This window comes from Vidua chalybeata, chromosome 9 (genome assembly GCF_026979565.1).
Source record: "Vidua chalybeata isolate OUT-0048 chromosome 9, bVidCha1 merged haplotype, whole genome shotgun sequence".
Lineage (NCBI taxonomy): Eukaryota > Metazoa > Chordata > Aves > Passeriformes > Viduidae > Vidua > Vidua chalybeata.
The window spans coordinates 29,433,054-29,446,766 of record NC_071538.1 but is presented as its reverse complement, the minus strand read 5'-3'; the positions used below and the strand labels follow the sequence as shown (position 1 = coordinate 29,446,766).

General features: G+C 41.5%; 1 protein-coding gene across 5 annotated transcripts in view; it reads left to right on the top strand.

Annotated features, from left to right (window-relative positions):
* TPR (translocated promoter region, nuclear basket protein) overlaps nucleotides 1-13,713 on the top strand; it is a 33,743-nt gene that overhangs the window by 13,568 nt on the left and 6,462 nt on the right. For 3 of the 5 annotated variants that reach the window (XM_053950188.1, XM_053950187.1, XM_053950185.1), the window contains exons 21-43: nucleotides 69-237; nucleotides 708-874; nucleotides 1,084-1,236; nucleotides 1,762-1,878; nucleotides 2,528-2,731; nucleotides 2,821-3,005; nucleotides 3,191-3,338; nucleotides 3,703-3,840; nucleotides 4,459-4,590; nucleotides 4,827-4,957; nucleotides 5,317-5,527; nucleotides 5,681-5,827; nucleotides 6,208-6,406; nucleotides 7,047-7,252; nucleotides 7,761-7,822; nucleotides 8,714-8,922; nucleotides 9,221-9,493; nucleotides 10,270-10,418; nucleotides 11,243-11,326; nucleotides 11,642-11,842; nucleotides 12,178-12,309; nucleotides 12,836-12,926; nucleotides 13,379-13,563. In XM_053950188.1, the coding sequence (XP_053806163.1) occupies nucleotides 69-237; nucleotides 708-874; nucleotides 1,084-1,236; nucleotides 1,762-1,878; nucleotides 2,528-2,731; nucleotides 2,821-3,005; nucleotides 3,191-3,338; nucleotides 3,703-3,840; nucleotides 4,459-4,590; nucleotides 4,827-4,957; nucleotides 5,317-5,527; nucleotides 5,681-5,827; nucleotides 6,208-6,406; nucleotides 7,047-7,252; nucleotides 7,761-7,822; nucleotides 8,714-8,922; nucleotides 9,221-9,493; nucleotides 10,270-10,418; nucleotides 11,243-11,326; nucleotides 11,642-11,842; nucleotides 12,178-12,309; nucleotides 12,836-12,926; nucleotides 13,379-13,563 (3,693 nt within the window). The remainder of the gene's footprint in view (nucleotides 1-68; nucleotides 238-707; nucleotides 875-1,083; nucleotides 1,237-1,761; nucleotides 1,879-2,527; nucleotides 2,732-2,820; nucleotides 3,006-3,190; nucleotides 3,339-3,702; nucleotides 3,841-4,458; nucleotides 4,591-4,826; nucleotides 4,958-5,316; nucleotides 5,528-5,680; nucleotides 5,828-6,207; nucleotides 6,407-7,046; nucleotides 7,253-7,760; nucleotides 7,823-8,713; nucleotides 8,923-9,220; nucleotides 9,494-10,269; nucleotides 10,419-11,242; nucleotides 11,327-11,641; nucleotides 11,843-12,177; nucleotides 12,310-12,835; nucleotides 12,927-13,378; nucleotides 13,564-13,713) is intronic. The other 2 variants (XM_053950189.1, XM_053950186.1) reach the window with 2 other exon arrangements.

Here is a 13,713-nt window from a genome sequence, read left to right as displayed (position 1 = left end):
TGTAGAACCCCACTTGGCCTCTGTGCCATTTGGGAATAATTGCAAACTGAAGAACCCTGTGCTTGCAGGTTCATATCCTGGACCTAAAGAGGCAGCTGGAGACGGAGACCAACCGTCACATCAACACAAAGGAGCTCCTGAAGAACGCCCAGAAGGAAAATGCCATGCTGAAACAGCAGCTGAACAACACCGAGGCCCAGCTCACATCCCAGTCCTCACAAAGGCCTCCAGGGAAAGGTAAAATCTTCCTCTATAGTTAATTTCTCTTTATGCTAAGCATTGCCATCTGCAGAATGGTAGAATTCACAGTCCAAAATAATTAGAATTGGGACAACAGTACACTAAATAATAGATAAATTTGTTAATGCAATCACATATTCGGACAGATGATAACCAGCATGATTTGTTAATGTAAAATTCACATCCAAGCAATCTTTGTCAAAGGGGAAAAATAATGCAAAACTACTTAAAGGATTCCTTTTATTACTTGAAGGAGCTTAAGTGTGTTAGGCTACATAGTTGTAAATAGTCAGTAATGTTTATTATAAGCCTTTATTTTGGTGAGGGCTTACAGTTTTATTTAGGGAAGCTTTGTGAAAGTAATTGTTTTTATCATGTTATTATCTGAAAATTACTTCCGTTTTCAAGAGAAAAGTGATTTTAAGACTAAGTTAAACTTAGTTAATGAATGTGTTCTAACATTGCAGGTCAGCCTGGTACAAATGAAGATGTGGATGATCTTGTAAGTCGTCTGAGACAAGCTGAGGAGCAAGTCAATGACCTGAGAGAGAGGCTCAAGACTAGTTCCAGTAATGTGGAGCAGTACAGAGCCATGGTTCTTAGCTTGGAGGAATCCCTCAATAAGGAAAAACAAGTAAGTAGTTAATTACTTATTTTTATTTACTTTATTTTTAGGGCAAAAATTCACTGCTGTTTGTTATTTTCCATATTTTCAGTGTTGTTCTAAATTAGATGCTGAGAATATCTATTCTGGCTTTAAATTGTTAACAAAATTCCAGTTTTGTATCAGAATAATGTATTTAACTGGATAAAAAAGGGATTTCATGATGGATTTTAATGAAGGTGACAGAGGAAGTTCGTACGACAGTTGAAGCTCGTCTGAAGGAGTCTTCAGAATATCAGGCACAGCTGGAAAAGAAGTTGATGGAGTCAGAAAAAGAAAAACAAGAACTGCAGGAGGAGAAGCGTAAAGCTGTGGAGAACATGGAACAGCAGGTATGCACTGACCCTCCCTGAGTGTCCCCAGGAATGGGCTTTCATAAAGCTTCCTCAGCTTCACTTGGGTTTCACACTATAGCAGTGCCCTGAACCAGCTCTTTTAGGGTGTACCCAGGGTGCCTGAATTTGTGAGAATTTTCCAGACATGAGCAGTACATTGACAGTGTCACTTCACTGGAGTGATTGTGTGTTTAAAGCTGTCACTCTCTGCCTGATCTTTAAGCAGGAAAATGTAAGTAACAGCCTTTTGAGAGAGGTTTCAGAAGGAAACAAAATGACTGTAACTAGAATTACTGCAGGCCCAACTCTGAAAGTAAAGGATTATATTTTTACTGGGAAAGACCTCTGTATACTAATAAGTCAAAATATAGAAAGTATTTGGCTCCTTTAATACTAATTTTAATCTATAAGTAATAAAATAATCACCATTATGAATGACTGTGTTCAGTACTCTGCAAATACTTTGCCACTTAGTCCTGGGTTTGTTCTTACTTTGTTTTTGTTGTTCCCCTGTCACTGCAGCTTTCAGAACTGAAGAAGAGTCTGTCAGCTGTGCAGTCAGAAGTTCAGGAAGCTCTTCAGAGAGCCAGCACAGCTCTGAATAATGAACAACAGGCCAGGAGGGACTGCCAGGAACAAGTATGTTTGTGGTGTTTCCCTATTTTAGCCAGGGTCAGCAAAATTCCTGTTAGCTTTCAGTTGAATTCAAAACTAAACTTGTTCCTCAGGGACTGCTGGAGGCAGGAAAAGTGCTGGGAGAGCACATGCTCTATTTTGGGAGCAGCTGCTTATTGAATGCAATAGATTTCTGTTTCTCAGGTCTGTTTAATTATGTAAAAAGATACGTTTGGGAATGTAATTAACTGGTTTTAGTGAATTACTGCCTCCATGCCCTGAGGAGGGGGCTGAAAATGCTCCCAACAAGACAATGGGGAAAGTATTTTTCTAACCCAGAAGATAATTATTGTCTTTAATGACAGTGTGATATTTAGCAGCAGCTGATAAGATTGTCTTGTTACCAACTGTTTTTAAAGGGAATTTACTTTTCTGCAGATGAGAATTCCAGCAGCACTAATTGGTGTCAAGGATGTTGAAAAACTTGTGGCTATTTAATCCAACCCCAAATGTATTAGATGGGCAGTTCCATGTTTCCTGTGCTTGAGAATCATAGAGATTTTGGGCAGTGGTTTTCTTCTTGCTTTGTGGGGTCACTTGATTTTTGTCTCTTTGTATACATCAAACACACAAAATAAGGGTAGCAGAGTTCATATATTCTGGTTTTGTGCAGGCAATGATGGCTTCTGAGGCTCAGAACAAATATGAGCGGGAGTTGATGCTTCACGCTGCTGATGTGGAGGCACTACAGGCCATCAAAGAGCAAGTCGCCAAGAACGCAGCGGTGAGGCAGCAGCTGGAGGAGGCTGCTCAGAAAGCAGAGTCTGAGCTCTTGGAATCCAAAGCCTCCTGGGAAGAGAGAGAGAGAATGATCAAGGTGTGATGGGCTTTGTTGTTTCAGTGGGTTTTTTCAGTTAACAGAAATTCAGCCACAGAAATCACACTCAGTGAATGATTTTGTTGCAGGATGAAGCTTCGAAACTTGCATCCCGCTGTGAGGATCTGGAAAAACAAAATCGATTATTACATGAGCAGCTGGAGAGCATGAGCAATAAGATGGTGACTTCCATGAAAGAAGCCATCCCAACTGCAGCAAATGTTTCTCTTAGTGAGGAAGGCAAATCCCAGGAGCAAATCTTGGAAATTCTTAGGTAACCTTAGCTCTGGGTTCCTTCTTCTGGGGGTTATAAATTAGATTTGAACTTAAATACTTCTGTATTACTTTATACTTGAAGGATAATGTTAAAAATTCAAGTGTTTTTTTTGCTGGTGGGAGGTGGTTGTACTAGTTGAGAACATTTTCCTGGTGTGATGTGGTGTTGAACTCCTCCTGCAGGTTTATCCGTCGGGAGAAGGAGATTGCGGAGACGAGGTTCGAGGTGGCGCAGGTGGAGAGCCTGCGGTACCGCCAGAGAGTGGAGCACCTGGAGAGGGAGCTCCAGGAGCTGCAGGACAGCCTCAATGCTGAGAGGGAGAAGGTGCAGGTATGTCTGGGGGTTAATGCTTATGATTTCAATGAGTACAGGGCTGTTGTGGGGCTGCCTGTGCCCAAAAATGAATTTTTGAAAGAATTTGGAGGTTTTTTCAACTGGGATTGCTTATAACCAAATGGAGTATCTTGTTCTGAGTCTTGTGAGAGAGTGTGGCAATTCCAAAATCTCATAATTAGGGTAAAATAAAGATAATTTATCTTATTTTTCTTTCTCCCATCTCCTGCTTCCCAGTGTTGTGAATGTACATGTGAAATAATGAATGCCATGATAGCTTTCCAAGGTGGTGCTATACCAGATCCCGGTGGAGTATATGTGCATGGGCAAGCAAAACAAATTGAGTTGACTCTTTCCACAGGTAACAGCAAAAACCATTGCACAACATGAAGAATTAATGAAGAAAACTGAGACCATGAACATACTCATAGAAACCAACAAGATGTTAAGGGAAGAGAAGGAGAGGCTGGAGCAAGAGCTACAGCAGATACAAGCAAAGGTTAGTACTGAGCTTCACATAAACCTTTCAGATATTCAGTGTGTGAGTTAAATGTCAGGATATTACTATGATTGCTACTTACAGTAAATATGTGATTTACATTGTAATTATTCCTTGAAGTCGTACACTAATGAGGAAGGTTTCCATTTCCAATTTTAAAAGACTTTGGTCCATCTACACTATTGGAAAGCTTGGAAGTTCAGTTCCATTTAGATGAGCCTGAAAGTCAGTGTTTATCCTTGGCTAGAGGTATACCAGGAAGGAGGATATTATCAGCAATTACATTAAAAATGGCAAAAGAATACATATAAAACAGACCACAGCTTTATTAAGAGTTTAAAAGGGAGATACTGCTTATTTTAATGGTAACCAGTGCATTGGATTTTAACATTAATAATCTCTCCTGTACCAAAGTACAGAGTGACCATCTAAGATTGGGACGTTGCACCAATATTTTTTTTCTCTGTAGTATCATCTTCTGCTGTTGTCCTTTTCTCTTCCTCCAGCTGGCCACTGGAAGGCAGAGAATTAGGAAAGAAGTTCTATCATGACTTTTTCCTGAGGGATTCCTTCAGTCTCCTGAGATACAGAGTGTAACCCCTTACTGTGCTTTCTCAGGTACGCAAGCTCGAGGCAGACATCTTGCCCCTGCAAGAGTCGAATGCTGAGCTCAGTGAGAAGAGTGGGATGCTGCAGGCAGAGAAAAAGCTCTTGGAAGAGGATGTTAAACGCTGGAAAGCCCGGACTCAGGTGGGAAATGCCTCCTTTCAAAGAACATAATGTGGAAAAAAAAAAAGCCCACCAGTCAAACAACTACAAGAACAAAAAACTAAGAAATATGTTTGAATTACAAAGTATTGTTCACGCAGTTCCAAAGTTGGGTATTCCATATCAAAATGCAAAAGCAGTGGCTCTAATTCAGAGATTTTCTGGCTATAACTGTGTAATTATTTTACAAAAATGCCCCTGTTTTCTTCCCCTTCCAGCACTTGCTGAGCCAGCAGAAGGACACCGATCTCGAAGAGTATCGAAAGCTGCTCTCTGAGAAGGAGGCAAATGCCAAGCGTGTCCAACAGATGAGTGAAGAAACAGGCAGGCTTAAAGCAGAAGTTGCCAGGTGTGGCATTGGTCAATCAGTAGAAAGTTTGATGCAAAGCAAAATATTCTAATTATAGCTGTATCTGGAAGTGTAATTTCTTAAGTGTCTCCATGTAACTGTAAAGCTTTTGGTATTCTTTCTGTAGCTTGATAACAAGCAGGTAAAGTGAAGTGAGAGCTGTTTTGCAAGCTGTCTATTAGCTGAAATTATTCCAAAGTAATGTATTGTAGAATAATTTCTATTCTGTGTTGGAAAATCCTAGAAAATATAATCCACTACAGATAATGCCTGTGATGTTACATAAATAAGGGATATTGAAATGTATATATGTTTTCAAGCATCTCATTTGCATCTCCCTCTGATCTCTTGTAATTTAGAACTAATGCATCCTTGACTACAAGCCAGAATCTTGTTCAGAGCCTGAAGGATGAAATAACTAAAATAAGAACAGAAAAGGACACTTTGCAGAAAGAACTGGATGCTAAAGTGGCTGACATACAGGAAAAAGTGAAAACTATAACACAGGTCAAGAAAATTGGTCGCAGGTACAAGACTCAGTATGAGGAGCTGAAAGCACAGCATGATAAGGTAGGTAGAACTGAAATGGAGAATTCCTTAGAGTTCCTGGGGTTTGCCCAGAACTTTTAAATCAATCACATGGCACACAAAAGCATCTTGTGAAGGTAATGACATTGTGATCAGATAGTCCTCTTCAGCCTTGTACCCCTTGATGCCTTTCAGATGGTTGCTGAATCATCTACTCTGCCTTTGGCAGAACCACAAGAAGACCAAGTTTCTGCCCAGGAAGTACAAGAGCTAAAAGACAGTCTCAATCAAGCTGAAGTGAAGACAAAGAATTTGGAGACTCAGGTTGAAAGTTTACAAAAGGTAAGAACAGTGAGTAATTTCAGAGTACCTGTTCTCCACTGCAGTCCTAACTGTGTAATAGTGAAGAATGGGAACAGTTTTAATGTGTGTCACAGAAATATGGGAAGTGACCAATTGTGCCTCTGCTTTCTTGGGAAAGAGGGATCTTAAGCCTGGTGTAAATCCTGTGTCTACTGTGTCTCACATTATTTCCTGGAATAAGTGGGAAAGAGAATGCTGTTTTCCAGCTCTGGCATTCAGAGAGGACTGAACTGTTGTTGATAAGAAGCCTTTTAATCTTAATCCAGTGGCCAGCTAATACCAGCTCCTTGGAACTTGGGCCCTATATTTGCTGAAGTAGTTGGTTGTGGCCAACAAGTGCAATCTTTCTCCCTCCCTAGACAATAACAGAAAAGGAAACTGAAGTTAGAAATTTCCAGGAGCAGATAATGCAGCTACAGGCAGAACTGGCCCGTTTCCATCAAGATCTACAAGAGAAGACTACGCAGGAAGAACAACTCAGGCAACAGATCACCGAGAAGGAGGAGAAAACAAGGAAGACTTTGCTTGCAGCCAAGCAGAAAATTGCACAGTTAGCTGGTATTGCAATTGTTTTTTTCTGTCCTTAGAGATTTTTGATTATTTCTATGGAAAAACCTTTAGACAGGATGCTTGAAAAATATGGCCTGCTTCATATTTTACTGAAAAGTGTTTTCTAGGCTAAATGCTACAGAGATTGTTCTAAAGTTTAAAATTTAATCCTCCAGAGGATGATATAAGTACATAAGTAGCTGCACACTGGACATAGAAAAAGTTTTGCCTTCTTTTGGCCAGCCAGCATAATAACATTTTTGGTCCTTCTGTTGATTAGAGCAGATTGGCCCTACTAACAACTCGGGTAATTCTCCCCTTCCCTAAACGTAGAGTTGCAAAACACATTGTCTCCTCTGTTTTTAAATGTCACTGAGAGGAATGATGGTGTAAGAGCTTGCTGAAAACATCCTGGTTTTTTGGGACTACTTCTTTAATTTTTTATTTATCCATATTTATTACATATTTTTCTTTCTTCAGTTTCTTTTTATTTAATTGCAATTAAAAAGAAAAATGGCTATATTACCTCACAGATCTCCTTTTATAGCTTGACATTTTTAGGATTTCAGAATACTTCAGTGACCTAGTAAAACACCCAGCTGTTCAGTGTGCAGACTCACCAAGGCTGGCCCCTTTCCTGTTCCACCAGGTACAAAAGAGCAGCTCACAAAGGAAAATGAGGAGTGGAAGCAGAAGAGCAGCTCCCTGGAGGAGCAGAAGACGGAGCTGGAGGTGCGGATGAGCGCCCTGAAGTCGCAGTACGAGGGGCGGATCTGCCGCCTGGAGAGGGAGCTCCGGGAGCAGCAGGAGCGGCACCACGAGCAGCGGGATGAGCCCCCGGAGTCCACAAACAAGGTACAACATGTACACAGTCCTGCCAGCCCAGGCAGCCCTGGGACAGCAGCCAGGCCACCACTGCCCAGCCTGGACTCGGGTGCCACCATTCCCTGCTCTTGGAAATACACAGGTTGGCTTCAGTAAGGTTTCAGAACTTAATTTAAATTTCCTGCCCTAATCAGAATTCCCAGTGCCAGCAAGCAGGCAGTTCTGGCATTCACTGTGAATCAGCCAAGGAGCTATTCATGCTATGCCCTCTATTTTTGTATTTTACTCATGCATTCAGTATATTGGGTTCATGTCTTAAAGCTTCAGAAAATACCTGAGCAGTTACCAAATTAGTTTCCAGCCTTGGTATGGCTGGTATGATTTGGTTTGGAGAATTTGCCATAATTACAGAGTCTGCCCAGGTAAATACCCACAAGCATTTCTTTCACAGACTTGTTAGCAAAGTGCTGAAGTGTTTTCTGTGTTGCCTGCTCTGTTTCACATGTACCTGACACAATATCTGTTTTTTACCTAATAGGTCCCGGAACAGCAGAGGCAAATCTCACTCAAGTCTACTCCAGCTTCAGGTGAAAGAGGAATGTGAGTTCAAGGGGTTTGCAGAGTTTCTGTGGTTGATACTTTTTGGGTTTATCATTATGTAGTTGCTCTTCTTTTTAGCAGACCACTGGCTTTTCATAATTTTTCTTAAACAACTGTGAAGATGCTGACTGAAATAATGTGTTCCTTCTGTTTTCTCAGCTACATCTAATTAATTGGGGTTTTAAGCTGCAAGCTGGCATATTAACCACCAAGAACATGGTATCTGGGGACCATGGAAGATTTTTAAAAATTGTTTTCAAACTTCAAGTTTTTTGAAGTTGTATAAGTTTGATTGCTAACTTTAACCTTTTTGGTTTTGGAAAGGATCTTCCTTGTGCAAGAATGAGAAATGGACTGAACAGATAACTCTAACGACAGATAAAATAGTCATTTGCCTAAGCTCTGAAATGGGAAATAACTGCTGTACTATTGAGCTGAGATAACAAACTTCTTTCAGCTATTATGAATGCATCCTTTAGGCAGCAAGACTTTCAAAAATGTCTCCTAAAATTTGGCTGCCCGTTGTCTCAGCCAAGAGGTGATGTCACTCTGTATTGAGTGAATCAATTTTGATGTAAGATGTGTTACTCACTGTAATAAAGTCCCAGTACAGCCAACAGTACAAACATTCTGATCTGTTACTAGATTCCCACTTGATTACTTTGGAGGAAACCCATCAGTTCTCCAAGCTGGATAAAATGCTATTGATGGCATAGTGTTTCTCTCTTCTTTCAATATAAAAAGTTTGGAAGACAATTCCTTATGCTGTAGTCAGGCTTTTAAATTTAAAAGCGTTTAAAAAATAGTGTTTCTGGCTATGAGAATATACTTGTTCGTTGTTTTTAAAATCTGCTTTCTGTAGCATGATAAAACCAATCTCCTGTTTTTCAGTGCCAGCACTTCAGATCCCCCAACAGCAAATATTAAACCAACTCCTGTTGTGTCAACTCCCAGTAAAGTGACTGCTGCTGCAATAGCTGGGAATAAGTCTACTCCAAGAGCCAGCATCCGTCCAATGGTGACTCCTGCCACAGTCACCAATCCCACCACTACCCCCACAGCCACAGTGATGCCAACAACACAGGTGGAGACTCAGGAAGGTGAGCTTTTTAGTGTCCTATAAGGATCCTCAGTACTCAGAAGTGCTGCCTTTGCCTTGAAATGTTGGTGGCAGTCAGTTTGGAAGGGCCTAGGACAGTGTCACTGTCCCTGCATCTCTTGGAGAGTTGCACTTCCATGACCATTCTACTTGCAGCAAAGTTCATGGTTCCTCAGCTGGAGATGTGCATAACATGAATGCAGAATGCTGAATGTGCTTGTTCAGGGCATCCTGAGAGGGAGAATGTGAGCCCTGCTGGATGAATGAAGACCCTGACTGTGCTGCTGTTTGCCTTCCAGCCATGCAGTCGGAAGGACCCGTGGAGCACGTCCCAGTGTTCGGGAGTGCCAGTGGCTCCGTGCGCTCCACCAGCCCCAACGTGCAGACATCCCTGCCCCAGCCCATCCTGACCGTGCAGCAGCAGACACAGGCCACTGCCTTCGTGCAGCCCACCCAGCAAAGCCACGCTCAGATCGAGCCTGCAGCTCAGGAGCCAGCCCCTGCCATCGTGGAGGTGGTGCAGAGCTCCCAGATAGAGAGGCCCTCCACCTCCACAGCTGTCTTTGGCACAGGTTGGTGTCATTTTTGTAGGCCTGCCTTGCTCAATAGTTCCTTGTAAGTAGCTCCAGTTGAACCCTTGGGCAACCAGGCCTCACATTAGTTCAGGCCTTTTTCCCCTCCCTTAGTTTATTGTACATTTTAAGAACTTCTGAAGTTAGGCTTCCTTCTTGAGCTGTCAGAAATGGTGCCTCTGAAATGTTGTTGGCACTGCATTCCCTGAAGTAGAAAGAAAATAAAACTTCGTGTTTGTCTCTTTCAGAGCAGCTTTGGAGTTTAATACATTAAACCTTGCTGGCTCTGTTTCCATGGCACTGTGAGCAGGGTTAATTTTAGGAGCCATGAGTAAGCTACTTAAGCTTGAATTTAAAATATAGGAAGTACTCTAAAGCTACTCACTGTAATAAACTCTTGCACATCTGTTTGTCCTACACAGTGTAAACAGAACATTTGTTCCCCAAAAAACCATTTCTGCAGACTGTTGGGATTCTCTTTTTTCTAGCTGATACTCTCTTAAAAAATTTTGGGTGTACTTGTCCAAAGCAAAGACGTTAGAAAGAATATTTGGGCTGTACCCTGAGTCTTATACTTAGGGTCAGTTAAGTTGTGAATAAAGGCCTGAGAGCTTAAGACTTGTAACTAAAGGGGCTGATATTTTCCTGGCCTAGGAAACAGCTCAGTGCAATTCTGATTGATTGTTGTCATTCAGTGCAGAAATTGAGGTGATCAAAGCTTTTGATTTCTGGTTTATACATGTATTGTTTTGGAAATAACTGAGAAGTCTTTGAAGTTTCAGCTACCCCCAGTTCCTCACTGTCTAAACGCTCCCGAGAGGAAGAGGAGGACAACACTGTGGAGAATTCAGACCAGATCTCTGAGGAAACAGTGGATGCACCTACTTCAAAGAAACTGAGAATCATGCAGAGAGTTGGGCCTGAGGTTTGCACAAACATAAACTGCTACTACTTCATCTGTGTGGGATTTGAATGGGAAGAAAAAAATGTGGTACTTCAGAGCAAATCAGTGAATTCTGAATTGACTTTCTAATCTGCTGGGGAGGAAACAATTATATTTGGATATGTAAAAAGGCAAAGGTTAAACCAGTTAGAATGCATAATGTAAATCTTAACCTGTAGGATGGAAGAGAGAGGGCTGTATCCTAGGATTGAGGAGGAAGTAGTTCAGACTTCTTTCAGTGTGATTCAGAAGGTATTTATCTACAGTAATTCTGGACAAAAGTACGGGGTGTTTAAGGAGATGGGAAACAAAGATGAGTTGCTTATCTTTGTTCACATGCATGAAGATGCATGTGAATGTTGGTGTGAGGGATTTGGGACATGTTGTGAAAAAGGGATAAAATTGATGAGACGACCTCACAGTGTTAAGGAAGCCAAAGATACTTTATTAACTCTGTGCCAGAGGGATGTTCATAAGGGAAAAAGGGCAGGATTCTGTAAGAACATTGCCACTTAAGGATCTGGAAGGCTGGGGGTAGAATGGGAAACTTTGATTTGGTTTTGGTCCTGAAAAGATTGAGGTATGCTGAGGTCCAGTGGGTTGGGGAAGTTGTATTTCTCCAGGGCAGGGAAGTGAGATTTTTGATAAAAGCATTGCTAAGGAAGCAGGAGAAAATGTTGCCCATAATCTTTGTGGGAAAAGAGAATTTTTATTGAAGAAGTTAAAAAAAAAAAAAACAAAAAAAAACACAAGCATGTTTAGTGCTAATGATATGTTTTAAATAAGAAAAATGTTTGTTCTTCCAGGAGGAAGTGACAGCAGAAGAGAGCACTGATGGAGAGGTGGAGGCACAAACATACAATCAAGACTCACAAGACTCCATTGGAGAAGTAAGCATATTTGAAGAGCAAAAATCTTCAGCAGAAGTAGCCATCTGCCCCCCAAACTCTCAGTATATTTAGAAGTGAAATCTCAAAGGGAATTCTGCAGGTTTCCCATGGAAACCACTTAAAATGTTTTAAAGTTTAGACTTGAACTGTTCAGTCACTGACAGTCACCGGTCACATTCTCTTTAGTCCTCTCCTCTGGTCTGTTTTTAAGGAACAGCAATACTGTCCTCTAAACATCAGAGTCTGGTTCTCTTGCTGTTGATTATGGTGCATTGAATTTTGTTTGTTCTGGTGATTGCCTTTGGTCTTTGGCAGGGTGTGACACAGGGGGAGTACGCAGCCATGGAGGACAGCGAGGAGACTTCCCAGTCTATCCCAATAGATCTGGGATCCCTTCAGTCAGACCAACAAAACACTTCTTCATCTCAGGATGGCCAGTCCAAGAGAGATGATGTGATTGTAATTGATAGTGATGATGAAGATGACGATGATGAAGAAAATGAAGGGGAGCAGGAAGTATGTATATCTTGGAATTCCTTTATGATTTTGTCTTTCATCAGATGTAAAACCAGGCGGGATTCATTTAATCAAAATATTTTTGACTGAGTAAGTGGTCTGTATTGCCTGAACTTGTAGTGTTTTAAAGCTACCTGCTAATAATCCACCTTGAATTTTTCTTTTACCTTCCTTTATCTGAACCCTCAGGTTTTTCCATCTTCTTTCCTACCCGTGTCCTGTTGAAGAGGGAGAAAGGAAGTGTTTGGGGGTGGTTGTTGATCTGTACACCACATTCAGCCTATTCCACTCCCCTTTCTGCATTTCCCTAAGGCTCTTTTATTGTCTCATCACAGGATTATGATGATGAGGAAGAGGAGGATGAGGATGATGATGAAGACACAGGGATGGGAGATGAAGGTGATGACAGCAATGAAGGAACTGGTAGTGCTGATGGCAATGATGGATATGAAGCAGACGATGCTGAGGTGAGATTTGTACCTTTCTTTTGTAGCCTGGTAAATTTCTTGCAACAAATCAGTGCTGTAATGCACAGATGGGAATGCTTGGAAGAGAACATCTTGGTATGAATTCATCCCCAAAAGTTCAAGGATGATACTGGGTCATGGTAATTTCTTACAACAGGTGTTTTCACAAGAAAAATCAACTAGGAATGTTTAAGAGGGCTGAATGAAAATACAAAGTACAGGAGCTAGCAGCAAATACTGTAGTTGCAAAACTGGTGAGGCTTTTGAAGAGCTGGATATTTCACTGTCTGTTGTTATTAAATGATGGTGGCTACATTATTCAGGTTTGTATATGCACAGGTTCTCAAAACTTCTGAAATCTCATACAGTTGAATATATTTACCTAATGCTGTAGATACTTACAGAAATTTTTTAAGATTGTCATATATTTGACTTTTTTTACTTTCTGAATACTTTTGTACTGCTTTTATGTTCTCTTTTCAACCTATAATTTGTTTAGTCACACTCTGTTTATGTGGTATTTTAGGGTGCTGATGGTACAGATCCTGGAACGGAGACTGAAGAGAGCATGGGAGGAGCTGAAAGCAATCAGAGGGCAGCAGATTCCCAAAACAGTGGTATAGTTATTCCATGTTTCTTCACAGTCTGTGTATGTAGGGAGAGGGAAATGTAGAAGCTATTTTCTGTGTGTTAAAATCTGCACTTAAAAGTAAAAATATCAGTGAAATACTAAAGGGCATTTCAATATGCAGGGTGGATTCTATTGAAATGGTATTTTCTGGATTTATTGTAAATTCCTTTGAAAATCCTGCAAGCTCTGGTTGCTGTGGAAACTTATGGCTCACTGGATTAATCTGTCTCTAAATCAGCACCTGAATAATTAATACTTTGTTTCAGTGCTTGAGTTGTAGCTGGCACAAGTCCTCTTCAAGAGATTTTACATAACAATACTGGGCTGTCCCGAAGCTTGCAAGGGAAAAATTAGTTAATTCGTGGCAGAATTGGAAGATTTGCCTTCATGCTTTCAACTTGGTTCCTAGGGTTTTCCCCCTGTGTATTTGTGTTGTAGGAGAAGGGAGCACGAGTGCTGCAGAGTCCACGTTTCCCCACGAGAGCCTGAGGGAGCAGCAGCCGTCGTCGGCGTCCGAGCGCCAGGGCCCGCGGCCCCCGCAGTCCCCGCGGAGGCCACCGCACCCTCTGCCCCCACGGCTCACCATCCACGCCCCTCCCCAGGAGCTGGGGCCCCCAGTGCAGGTACAAAGCAGCTCCAGCACCTCAGAAGACTTGGAAATAAATTGCTGTATGATTTCTTATAAATAAAATCCACTGGGAAAAATGTTGCCAGCTGTTCAGCATGATAGAAATGGTAGCTGAGCAAAGCGGTTTAGTGGGTGTCGTCCTGCA